Source organism: Pollachius pollachius, assembly GCF_949987615.1.
Source record: "Pollachius pollachius genome assembly, chromosome: 18".
Lineage (NCBI taxonomy): Eukaryota > Metazoa > Chordata > Actinopteri > Gadiformes > Gadidae > Pollachius > Pollachius pollachius.
In genome coordinates, this window is record NC_136951.1 from 20,128,024 (window position 1) to 20,140,599 (window position 12,576).

Here is a 12,576-nt window from a genome sequence, read left to right on the forward strand (position 1 = left end):
AGAAATGGTTGGATTGAACATTCATTCACCATGACCACGGCCCGGGCACTCCCGTGACCCCCAGCTGCAACGACTCCCGCCGTGCCCGTGAATGAACGAATGAATGAATGAATGAATGAATGAATGAATGAATGAATGTCCAATCCAACCATTTCTTCCTCAACTCTTCTTTCTTGGCCAAGAGATGCAACGTTGATTTGTTATCGCTACAAATATACAGGCACAAACTTGTTCCTCAATGTAAGCACCTTGCTGTTACCCCCTGCCTGCCGAGATTGGCTCTAGTCTGTGGCACTCACCTGCCCGCAAAAGTCTTCCCATGGACTGTCGCAAGCCAAGGTGGGCGAGGCCATGAATTCTAATCCACCAACTGACGCCAGTTGGTGAGGCTTTTCTAATTTGCTAGTTTATGCGTCTATTTTCTTTCCTTTGCTAATGCAGGCAATCGAGGTAAAAGAACATTTTCAGGTTCAGCATGCTGATGCAACTCCGAGTGACCTATCAAAAGGAACAGGATTATATGGTTTATTGGGGAATGACACCTTTAAATGTTAACTAAACTAAATATGTGTTTGTGTTCGGTACGAATGAAAGCAAGTCAGAATTTGTGCTAAATATAAACACACATTTAGGCTACTAAGTGTATGTTACCTTCTATGTCATCTTCTTACCTATTTAGAAAGGTCCCATCTCTAAACTGTCCCCTGAAGCCAGCTCATTTCTATGCCAGACCGGTACCTCTCTCCGTCTCGTCTCCCTCCATTGTTCCAGATTATTTCCCCAGTTTATCGTCCATGGAAACCGTCTGCAGATCCGTCCCCAGGCTAGGTGAAGGTGGAAGAGAGAACGCGATATGCATATTTGTAAACATTTATGTTTCATACAATTTTTATATTATTTACATAATTTTCTATTATTTTTGCCCAACATACAGCTGGGGACTTCGAAAATATCAGACTTAAAAAATGATAGGGTTTGGTTTTAGGGTTTGGGTCTGGTTTTGGGGTTAGGTGTTAGGGATATGGTTTGGTGTCAGGGTTACATTTTAGGGTTTAGTTTGATTTTAGGGTAATGCTTTGGTATTAGGGCTACATTTTTGGTTTTTGGCTTCAGGGTTATGGTTTCTTTTTAGGGTTAGGCCTACATTTATGGGTTTGGTATTGGGGTTATGGTTTAGTTTTAGGGTTAGGTTTGGTTTCAGGGTTAAGGTTTCGGTCTGGTTTCAGGTTTAGGTTTTAGGGTCAGGATCCCGAAAATTACCCCAGGGTGACTTTAATAATAAAAAAGAAGTGTGTATAAGCATGTATGATTGCTATCTAATGTTAGCAACTTTCACTACATTCTGTTGTGTTTTTTCTTTTCATTTAGCACAAATCTGTCTGCTGTAACAGTTTCCTCTCGAGAAGCCTCTCTTCTTCCACAGCATGTTCTCTGTGGTGTCTCAACCCCCCACCGCTGAGCGGTGGAGGAAGGTCCTGTGCTAATGGGAGGAGATACACAGACACTCAGCGTTACAAACTGCTCTGTGGTGCCATTGCATTGAGGGTGGTGAGCTGGCGATACAGTTTGAAGCGGGTGCAGCGATAGGCATTAGGGTAGAGGATGTCTGGTTTGAAAATGGATTGCTGTGTTTAAGGGAAATTGTTTGTAGTTCTCATGATCCGCCCCTGGTTTTCCCATTCACCTGCCTGCCACCCTGATCACTCCCAATTAACCCAACCACCTTCACCTGTGTTTCCCCTATATCAGTCCTTTCCTCCCAAACATTCCCTGCCAGATTGTCTCTTGTGTTTCACAGTGCTTTCCCGCGATTCGAATCCTGACCTACCACCTATCCTGCCTGCTCTCCGATCCTCGCCTGTCTGACTATCCTGCCTGCTCCTGACCCCCGCCTGTCTGACTATTCTGCCAGTTCCTGATCCCCGCCTGTCTGACTATCCTGCCTGCTCCTGACCCCCGCCTGTCTGAATATTCTGCCGGTTCCTGATCCCCGCCTGTCCGACTATCCTGCCTGCTCCTGACCCCCGCCTGTCTGACTATTCTGCCGGTTCCTGATCCCCACCTGTCCGACTATCCTGCCTGCTCCTGATCCCCGCCTGTCTGACTATTCTGCCTGCCGATCCTGAATCCGAATAAACGATTGACACTGTTCCATGCTCTTCGCCAGTCTGTGCACTTAAGAACAAATGGTTAAGCCAAACGCTCACGTAACAGTAGTAATGCATCAAGAAAGAAAATCATGAACTATGTCGAATTATGATTAAAGGATGCACAAAAACATACACATCTATTTGTCCATAAAAATATATACATCCAAATAAATTAGCTTTTTTTAAACATAGCCTTACAAAGCAGGTGGCTGAGGTCAGTGTAATTATTTATGCTCACAATACAACGCCTTCACATATATTTAACGTGAGCTATGTATATGTCAGCAGTCAACTTGCCCTTGAGTCGTTTTTCCAAACGATGAATATGCAAACGTGTACTTATGATTGATGTGTCGGTGAACCTGCAGGAACAGCCTATGAAGGGCACGACAGACACTTGTTGCACGCGTTGGGATCCGTGGTGGATTCGGCGAATGATAGCAATCCCAGGGATGTGATTGGTTATGGCAGAACATATTCTCTCCAGTGTGGGATAGTCTGATGGGTAGGTGTGAAGAGGCATCTGCCGTGTGGGAAGGAGAGAATTACATCGTAGGGATCTTTTTATATCCCACGATTCTGCTCGTCAACCCAAAGAAAGCAAACCATAAACAACCATATCTGTAGAGTACATGCTGTTGAAACCTAGTTTCTGGGTCTCCAGGGTTTAAAATGCCAGATATCTCCAAAGGAGGACTACTTATTCTACACTAGCCCAAGATACGGCAATGTGTGGATTGTGAAACGGGCTTTTCCGAAGAGCGGAGATGACTTGAAGGTGTACCCGGGTGTGTTTGTGTGTGTGTGTGTGTGTGTGTGTGTATGTGTGTGTGTGTGTGTGTGTGTGTGTGTGTGTGTGTGTGTGTGTCAGGCGGGACTTTGCGCACGGAGCTCCGGTGGGCATTGGTTGCAGGTTACCTGAGAGAGACACAAACCTTCACCTGACATCCACCACAAGTATGGACTCATGGACGCTACGCCTGGCACAGTTTCGAAGAACAACTTTTGAAGATACAATACTTATTATTATTACTAATTATACTCCATCGCCTAGGCTACCTGTAACGTGCATAGATTGATTTGACCATTTAATTATAGACCAGGTAGGCTGTTTCTACACCGTTGCTAAAGTAGCGGGGACTATTTCAAGACACAGGGTTTTATTCTAAGAGTTCCCCCTTAAGAGTTGCTTCTCGTCTCGGTGGTGCTCATGGGACTCCGGCATTCTTCCCGCTGCCTGCAGCTCCGGAGGAAGATGGCGGAGACGGACCACTCAGAGGTACGTCCTGCGCCTTCCACCGCTCCATGGAGGGGGTCCGGTCCAAAGTGCCCCCCTTTCATCGATGTGGTGATGGTTCGTTGGCCATAGACTACTCGGACACATGCACGGTTCAGGCTGTCGGTGTTTTTAAAGGTCTCGGTGGTCCTGGTCGTGTTTGGGATCGCGGTGCTGTTCCCCTCACCGCGTGTCTTATTTTACGCGCAACGTGGATCCGCTCCTGTCCTGATATTAGGGTTGTTATTTTGTGAAAATGTAGTTGGATTTTGACGTTATCTGAGGAATATTGGTTTAGCAGAGAAGCGATGTAAAGGAAAAGAGCTGTGATTTTGCGTGTGTGGTCGTGTTTGTAATCTCCGTGCGTTGTCCGTGGTGCTGAAAAGGCAATCAAGGGCTTTTATTTTGTAGCACTTTCCGCGCCTCCTCCACCTCCGTTTCATATTGTAGTCAGAGCAATACAATGCGTCTTAAAATGCATTACAAGCGTGAAACTCGCGATATAACGTGTCCAGCGGCTACTAGAGGAACACATGAGCGCGTCTAAACGAGCCAGATTGTTGCCGTGTCATCATGAAGTATTCAACCCATAGCTCGTTTGGTTTGCCATTGATCCTGAACGCAATCTTCACATCGGACTACAATGAATAATTTTTGGTATGTTGTGTGGAAGTACAAAAGTACAGAATACACAGATACAAAAGAAAACTGTGAATGTCAGTTGTATATAAATGTTTGTGTTATTCTCATAGTATTATTCTTTCGTGAGTAAAATCCTTCTTTGTCGTCCCCCCGTCCCTCCCCCCCGCCCCCAGAAGCGAGAGCCCCCTGTTGCGCCCCAGTCCATCTCCCAGTCTGCCCAGCCCTCCACATTGCCTAAACCAGTGCCTACTACTGCCACCACCACCGCCCCCACTACAACCAATCATGTGGCCTCCAGTCCGTCCGACGACGTCTGTCCACCGTCTCATGGTCGCGGCAAGACGGCCAAATTCCTCAGCCCGGAGGAAATGACATCACGGGACTATTACTTTGACTCCTATGCCCACTTTGGCATCCACGAGGTAGGCCGTCCTCCTGCCGCACCTGTACCTATACCATTAGCTGTACCTAACCTGTACCTGTACCAGAACTGTACCTGAGCTGCACCTGAACCGTTGTGGAGGTCAAGGAAGAACAAACCATCTTCTCCATTCATTCGGTTAAAGAACCACAGGAATCTTTGATCAAACCATCATTACTGTCTCTCCTTGGCCTCTTAAATATCCACTACCAATATCATTTGCATAATCACTTCCTCATGAATATTCTGTTGAAGAGCATTTAGCCTGCCTGCGTCTGCCACAAATGTAAATAACTACAATATAGCCCTTTGAAATCAATACACATCGTGTCAGTAAGGAGATGCTGAAACAGAAACGGTGAATCGCCATACAAACACTTTACAAAATGTCGTATCCCAAAGAACCAAGGGCTGTACTACTTTGTCATGGACGGCATCGGCAAATGGCACCGGTAACGGAGGTTTAAGTGAAGCCCTGAGAGGCGGTTGGGATGGTTTGACCACAGACCAGCATTGTCCTTTAAGTTGGCCTGATAAGTAACACCATGTTGTACATCAACGTGTGGCATTTAATCAGAAAACAAAACGCGGTTGGTCTTGTGTCCTACCTCTGAATCCTGCAGCATCACACCCCCTGACCTTAATGTGCCAAACGTTTTGGGGCCAAAGAGTAATTTATAGGACTGCGCGTCTACTTTTAGAATGTGGGTCGTTTTTTTTCTTTACAACCTATTTTTTCAGAGGTGAATGAGATGGGGAGGGGGAGGGTGTCCTCAATTTAGAACGGCGAGGAAATCGAGGAAGAGAAGGTGTGTGATGTGAGGAGAGAAGATGGGTCAGTCCTCACTACGTTTGAGGGACTATTTAAAGAAGTCGCTATCAGTGATTGTGAATCAGTGTTAGGCCTGATTCGGTTCTCCCCGCCTTCTTTAAAAGTGTTTATTTGCAATGAAAACAGCATTATGTAACGCCACCGCCCACCACAGCAGCCGAAGCGTGAACGCTATTGTTTGTTGGTTATGTAACCCAGCTATTCAGATAGGCTCTTGTACATGTATCCCGTCTATGACATGTATGTGTCACGTACAGTTACTTAGTCTAAGCATGTGCACCGTGTTAGAGTCAGACTGACCCATACAGTACCCCGGTTTAGGTAGGGTGCCCCATGTTTAAGGCTTTGTGGACCAGATGTAATCTCGCCAGAATCTGAAAGTCTCAGAGGATTGCAAACGTTTGTGGAGAAACACATTCACTGCTCAAAAATAGCACTTAAATTTATAATTTACCAAATGCTTGATGAAATGATATAAAATAATAATCTGCATAGTTCTGCCCACCACTCTGGCCTCGTGTCCCCACAGGCCTCATTTGGCCCGCGGGCCACCTTTTGGGCACCCCTTCAGTAGTATTCCCACTCCATAAGCCTTTCTGTTTCGTTCTTTGTTGGTAATCATTCTGTTGTCTCCGCTCCGCCGCGGGGGTCTGCGTGTCCCCGGTCAGGAGATGCTGAAGGACGAGGTGCGGACCCTGACCTACCGCAACGCCATGTACCACAACAAGCACGCCTTCAAGGACAAGGTGGTCCTGGACGTGGGCAGCGGCACCGGCATCCTGTCCATGTTCGCCGCCAACGCTGGCGCCAAGCACGTGTACGGGGTGAGTGTGCACATACATCTACATTCACTTACATCTCTCATCTATACCCATTGTCATTTCCAGCGTGTTGGTTTGAACAATGAGCACGCCTGGTTTGCAGACGATTGCCTTGGGGCTTTAAGAGCACATTGCTTTTTGGCCAATAAGTTTGTAATAATAATGCAACCTTTATCGGATTTTCGTTCAATTTTGGTATTGGCTCCGTTCCTGTAGTCGCATACACACGCGCAAACACACACACACACACACACACAGTAGTATTTCTGGTTAAAGCCGGGCTTAAAGGTCCATTTACACTTTCACTCATCCCTGTCAGCAAGGTGTCCTATCAGCCACAGCCCACTCCTGTTTCATACAATCTGTCTGACGCACGATGGGAGAGGTGGGGAGACCATGAATTATTCCTGGTGCGCCTGCAGCATCCGGGGAAAGTCAGCCCAGGGACACGGCCGTGTGTGAATGGATCATAAGGATTGGATTAAATGTGACCTTCCCATTCCCCCCTGATGCTTGACTTGGTACGCTGTAGTGAAAAGCAATCTTACAGACGGTTTGCGTACGATGTGTTGGAAAACACACTATTTTTAAATTCCGCCATGTACGTCGAAAGAACAGTAGAACCGAGAGGAAAGGCCATTTAAATGTTAATTTGAAGACTAAGATTGAAAGTCTGCGTGACAGGGAATGTAAAGTATGTGAAAGTGTGTTTTCAGTGATCATGTCAAAATTGAACAAGATTCGATAAACCATTTTTAAAGTAATACTACTACAATGTATTTAAGACTTCATTTATCTCTAATTTGTTCATTCTGAATACGTTTTTAACACACCACCTGGGTCATAGGGACCTCTTTTGAGAGGTGACTTCATGGTGAGGTAATTTGTCTGTTCTTGCAGATTGAGTGTTCAAGTATATCAGAATACTCTGAGAAGATTATCAAGTCCAATCATCTACACAATGGTGAGTTGTAGTCTCAACTATCAGCTGTTCTTTCCCAAAACATATTGTTTACAAATGATATACCAAATCCATAGTACCTTCTATAGAAAAACACTGACACTGTCAGTAAAAACACAAAAGTCAAATTAATCCAAAAGTTACATTAATTCAATGATTGATACATTCACTTATCCATTTTAAATGGATGTGAAATATGAATCCATTTGTTATTCTCATTAAATACAATGAGAGTCAAACATATCATTGCGACGCTGTTTCAAGGTTCAAGCGAGCGTCGAGTGCGGGCACCAATGTCGGCCATCTTGTGTGTGTGTCTGCGTGCCGCAGTTATCACCATCTTCAAGGGGAAGGTGGAGGAGGTGGAACTCCCCGTGGAGAAGGTGGACATCATCATCTCCGAGTGGATGGGCTACTGCCTCTTCTACGAGTCCATGCTGAACACTGTGATCTTCGCCCGGGATAAGTGGCTGGTAAGAACCCGCTGGGGGTCGGGGTGAAGCTCTGACCTGAACATCAACGCAGCAACGCTTTAAGAACACGTTGGAGCCTCTAAACATCACAGAGACAAGGGGAACTAGGGAAGATACAGCCTGTACTACTAATGTTTTTTAATGTCTCTTGGCCAAAGTATTTTTTAATAAATAATTATTTTTAATTTAAATTGTAATCATAATATTTTTTAATATCCGTTGTCCCTTAGATATCCCAGTAACACTTCATAATAAGGTGCCATAATGAATAGCAAACTAGTCTTTACCTAACCCTTTGTTAATATTTGTTAATTGTTACTAAAATATCTATTTGGCACAAGTTAATCGTTGTTTTATCATTAACTAAATATTAGGTGTTTGCATAACCCTAACCCTAACCCTAACCCTAACACACGACCCTTACGCCTCGTGCCCACTGCATCCGTCCGTCGACTGATCCCCATTGACTTTGAATGGGGACGGACGCGCAATGCATTGTGGATCTGTCCGTTCCGTTGGAGCCTTCGGCGCCGTCAAAAAGTTGAAAAATGTTCAACTTTTTCGGCAGCGACGGATCCGTCATCCAATCAGATCGCGTATGCAAATGTAAGCACTGTTACACTACTCGGACTCTGACGACCCTGGAAAGCTCCCCCATCCGTCAGCCACGCCTTCAGACGTCCTTTGACTGACGGTGCAGTGGGCATGAGGCATCACCCTAACACACGACCCTAACCCTAACTATAACACACGGCCCTAACCCAACTCTAACACACGACCCTAACCCTAACCCTAACCAGCAACACTCTGTGGTCAGTGAAAAAAAAATATTAGCTTGTGCCAAATAGATATTTTAGCAACAATTAACTAATATTAACAAAGGGTTAGGTAATGACTAGTTTGCCGTAATGGCACTTTATTATGAGGTGTTACCGATATCCCTTCAGGCATTGTTCAAATATTAAAATTTATATTTTTGTCTGTATGATCTATACTGCACGTTTATACAAAGGTAACACGATTAACAAATGTAATTAGGGTCAACGTGATTAACTTAGTTAGAAGGTTAATCGCCTCATTCCCGTTCGCAGACAGTCGGCCTTATGTTATCCAACAACAAACAGGGGGGAGGTGTTGTCGTTTGACTCAGGAGGAGAGCAGGTGTGTCTGGATCAGCGTTCTCTCACACAGAGGGTGAACTGTGAAATAGAATGAGACGCCACCTTCGACGGCTACGATACACTTGGTGCAATGTGGTGCTTGTGAAGGATTTTTTTTAATATGAAAACTGTTGTTGTGGGTTACATAGCCGTGAATCGGATTGATCCTGCTCCAAATCTTGACTTAAATGCACACAGTTGTTGATAAGCATAATCGTAGATAAGATGTCAATTCAGGCTCAAATTGCCTCCTACGTTGCTGGCAGTTTTTGGAGAGCAGGTACCATTAATCAAACATTCTGGCAAACATCCCCCCCCTCCCCGATCTGATTATAGCAAAGTGCAGCCCCCGGGCTCAGAAACAACTTATTGATAAGCGCTTTGAAACATCAGGTGAACCTTAATAACGATGTGAAATGGCTTTCAGAACCATCCATAATTCATAACTTCTTTCCCAGTGCAGAGGAAAACATGAGAGAAGGAGGGGTATTTGTTTCTCAGTGATTTGATTGGGTCATGTCGGAGTGACCAGCCAGCCAGGTTAGCCTTATTTTGTAGGCTTCACATGATGGAGAGGGGACGAAGATGTCATACTGTTGGTTGAAAGCTAAGCCGGCCTCTTCCCACAAATATGTATCTGTTACAACAAAAATAAAGCTGTCCAGGAAGATACATTTCACATCTGATTTTGATTGTAACTCATAACCTCGATTTGAACAGGTGAATCACAACAGCTTCTATTTTATGATGACTTCTAACTGAGCTCAGGTCCCGTTTGCAACCAGAGGAGACTAATAATAGAGAGGGAATAATCTCCGTACGTTGTATATTCCCCTGATGACCGGGAGCTTCTCCTGTTCCCCAGAAAGCAGGAGGGATGATGTTCCCCGACCGGGCAGCCCTCTACGTGGTCGCCATCGAGGACCGGCAGTACAAAGACTTCAAGATCCACTGTGAGTTCAACCTGAGACGGCTGCTGTAGATACTGTAGATAGATGTTTTGTCTTTTTACATGCATTTCCATCTCTCTTACCTCATCTCCTTCCCTCTCCCTGCATCTTTCCCCTCTCTCTCTCCCCCTCCCCCATTTTCCTAATCCCTATTTCCTTATCCTTTTCTCTGTCTCTCCCTCTTTCTTTCTTTCTCTCTTTCTCCATCCATGTCTTCCCTGTCTCGTTGTGTCTTTCTTCCCTCTCTCTCTTTCATTATATGTATCCTCTCTCTCTACTTTCCCCTGTCTGCCCTCTCTCTCTCTCTACTCATCTCCCTCCCTCTACCTCCTTCTCCTCCAACACTTGTCTAGACAGTTAAAGGCATGAAATCTAGAGTGGTGTCACAGATTAGACTCTGAATCACAGTCGTGTCAGCTGTGGGATGGGAAATAATAATATCTCAGGAGATATGTGACACCACCTGGGGGGAATTCTGCTCTCACTGCTCTCTTGCGCATACACAAAAAAGGCAGCAAGGGAGAAATTACGAAAGGCTTTGCAAAAACAACAGAAAGCACTGGTAGGGTTTTAAGAGCTGACAGGAAACACAGAGCATTGAGCTGATATTTGAGATAGAATCAAACAAGTGTGAATGAGTGTCGGGATATAGAATGGTTCCCAGTGAAAGTATGGGTAATCTAGTGTATCAGGTGCAGAACATGTGCTATATATAACGGACTGAGAGTAATGTGTGAACAGACTGATATAGGGTCTGGGGGATGCTGTGTTAAAGACCCACAATAGCAGCGCATCTGTCCCCTGCTGCAGCTGGTCATTTGTCATTTTGGACGCATTAAAACTCTGCTGCTGGTGAAATATGGAGCAAGAACAAACATGCACGCAAGCATGCACACACACGCACACACATACACAGAGCGAGAGAGAAACATAGAGAAAGAGAGAGAGATAGAGAGATAGAGAGAGAGAGAGAGAGAGAGAGAGAGCGAGAGAGAGAGAGAGAGAGAGAGACAGAGAGAGACAGAGAAAGAGAAAACGCGAGAGGATATAAAGTCAGGGCACCTTCACTGTAATAACCGACTGCCAGACATGTATTGTAGAGGAAGAATAAGAGGATGGTGAAAAAGGAGAATAAGATAAGACGAAGAAGAAGAATTCCTTGAATAACAATAGGCATCCACAGATTACTCTGTGAATACCTATTGACTAAGAATATGAAGAGGATAAATAAGATGTGTAGACGGACAGAGAGACAGACAGACAGCCAGGGCAGACGTAGCGAAGCACGTCCACAACCGCTGCAGAGACTCAGGGGGGGGCAGGGGCCTGAGGGTGGGTCCGCACTGAGAGGACAGAGCGATGGTGAATGCAGGGGATGAAGGACAATTGCGTTGCGCAAATCCGGCCTCTCTTACAAAAGCCTCTATGATGTTTAACTGGATAAAAAGGTCACCATTTTTTAATTAGCAAAAACGAAATGGGGAGTATGTGCTCCATCTCGACGTGAAGTGATCCTGAAGAGGCTCTTTGTATGCAAGCTCAAACCAAATTGTGTATGTGTGTGTGTCTCTATGTGTGTGCGTGTGTGTGTGTCTGTGTGTGTGTGTGTGTGTGTGTGTGTGTGTGTGTGTGTGTGTCTGAATGCGTGCGTGTATGTGTTGGTGTGTGTCTCTCTTGCCCGTCCGTCTACGTGTATGTATGTGTGTGTGTGTGTGTGTGTGTGTGTGTGTGTGGTTCCTCCACAGGGTGGGAGAACGTGTACGGTTTTGACATGAGCTGCATCCGTAACGTGGCGATGAGAGAACCGCTGGTGGACGTTGTCGACCCCAAGCAGGTCGTCACCAACACCTGCCTCCTGAAGGTCAGTGAGGGAGTGAGTGAGTGAGGGAGTGAAGGAGTGAGGGAGGGAGTGAAGGAGTGAGGGAGTGAGTGAGTGAGTGAGTGAGTGAGTGAGGGAGTGAGTGAGTGAGTGAGTGAGTGAGTGAGTGAGTGAGGGAGTGAGTGAGGGAGTGAGTGAGTGAGTGAGTGAGTGAGTGAGGGAGTGAAGGAGTGAGGGAGTGAGTGAGGGAGTGAGTGAGTGAAGGAGTGAGGGAGTGAGTGAGTGAGGGAGTGAAGGAGTGAGGGAGTGAAGGAGTGAGGGAGTGAGTGAGTGAGGGAGTGAGTGAGTGAGGGAGTGAAGGAGTGAGGGAGTGAGTGAGCGGGGTGAGTGAAGGAGTGAGTGAGTGAGGGAGTGAGTGAGTGAGGGAGTGAGTGAGTGAGTGAGGGAGTGAGTGAGTGAGTGAGGGAGTGAGTGAGTGAGTGAGTGAGTGAGTGAGGGAGTGAGTGAGTGAGTGAGGGAGTGAGTGAGTGAAGGAGTGAAGGAGTGAGGGAGTGAGTGGGTGAGTGAGTGAGTGAGTGAGTGAGTGAGTGAGTGAGTGAGTGAGTGAGGGAGTGAGTGAGTGAGTGAGTGAGTGAGTGAGTGAGGGAGTGAGTGAGGGAGTGAGTGAGTGAGTGAGTGAGTGAGGGAGTGAAGGAGTGAGGGAGTGAGTGAGGGAGTGAGTGAGTGAAGGAGTGAGGGAGTGAGTGAGTGAGTGAGTGAGGGAGTGAAGGAGTGAGGGAGTGAAGGAGTGAGGGAGTGAGTGAGTGAGGGAGTGAGTGAGTGAGGGAGTGAAGGAGTGAGGGAGTGAGTGAGCGGGGTGAGTGAAGGAGTGAGTGAGTGAGGGAGTGAGTGAGTGAGTGAGGGAGTGAGTGAGTGAGTGAGTGAGTGAGTGAGTGAGTGAGTGAGTGAGGGAGTGAAGGAGTGAGGGAGTGAGTGAGGGAGTGAGTGAGTGAAGGAGTGAGGGAGTGAGTGAGTGAGGGAGTGAAGGAGTGAGGGAGTGAAGGAGTGAGGGAGTGAGTGAGTGAGGGAGTG

At 46.2% G+C, this 12,576-nt stretch overlaps 1 protein-coding gene across 2 annotated transcripts in view; it reads left to right on the top strand.

The window, feature by feature from the left end:
- Positions 1–3,360: 3,360 nt before the first annotated feature.
- Positions 3,361–12,576, top strand: part of prmt8b (protein arginine methyltransferase 8b) — a gene marked incomplete at both ends in the record, with an annotated part of 16,969 nt that continues 7,753 nt past the window's right edge. The window contains 7 exons of one of the 2 annotated variants that reach the window (XM_079755354.1): positions 3,361–3,429; positions 4,242–4,490; positions 5,990–6,145; positions 7,043–7,106; positions 7,434–7,576; positions 9,602–9,689; positions 11,432–11,547. In XM_079755354.1, the coding sequence (XP_079611480.1) occupies positions 3,361–3,429; positions 4,242–4,490; positions 5,990–6,145; positions 7,043–7,106; positions 7,434–7,576; positions 9,602–9,689; positions 11,432–11,547 (885 nt within the window). The remainder of the gene's footprint in view (positions 3,430–4,241; positions 4,491–5,989; positions 6,146–7,042; positions 7,107–7,433; positions 7,577–9,601; positions 9,690–11,431; positions 11,548–12,576) is intronic. The other variant, XM_079755355.1, reaches the window with a different exon arrangement.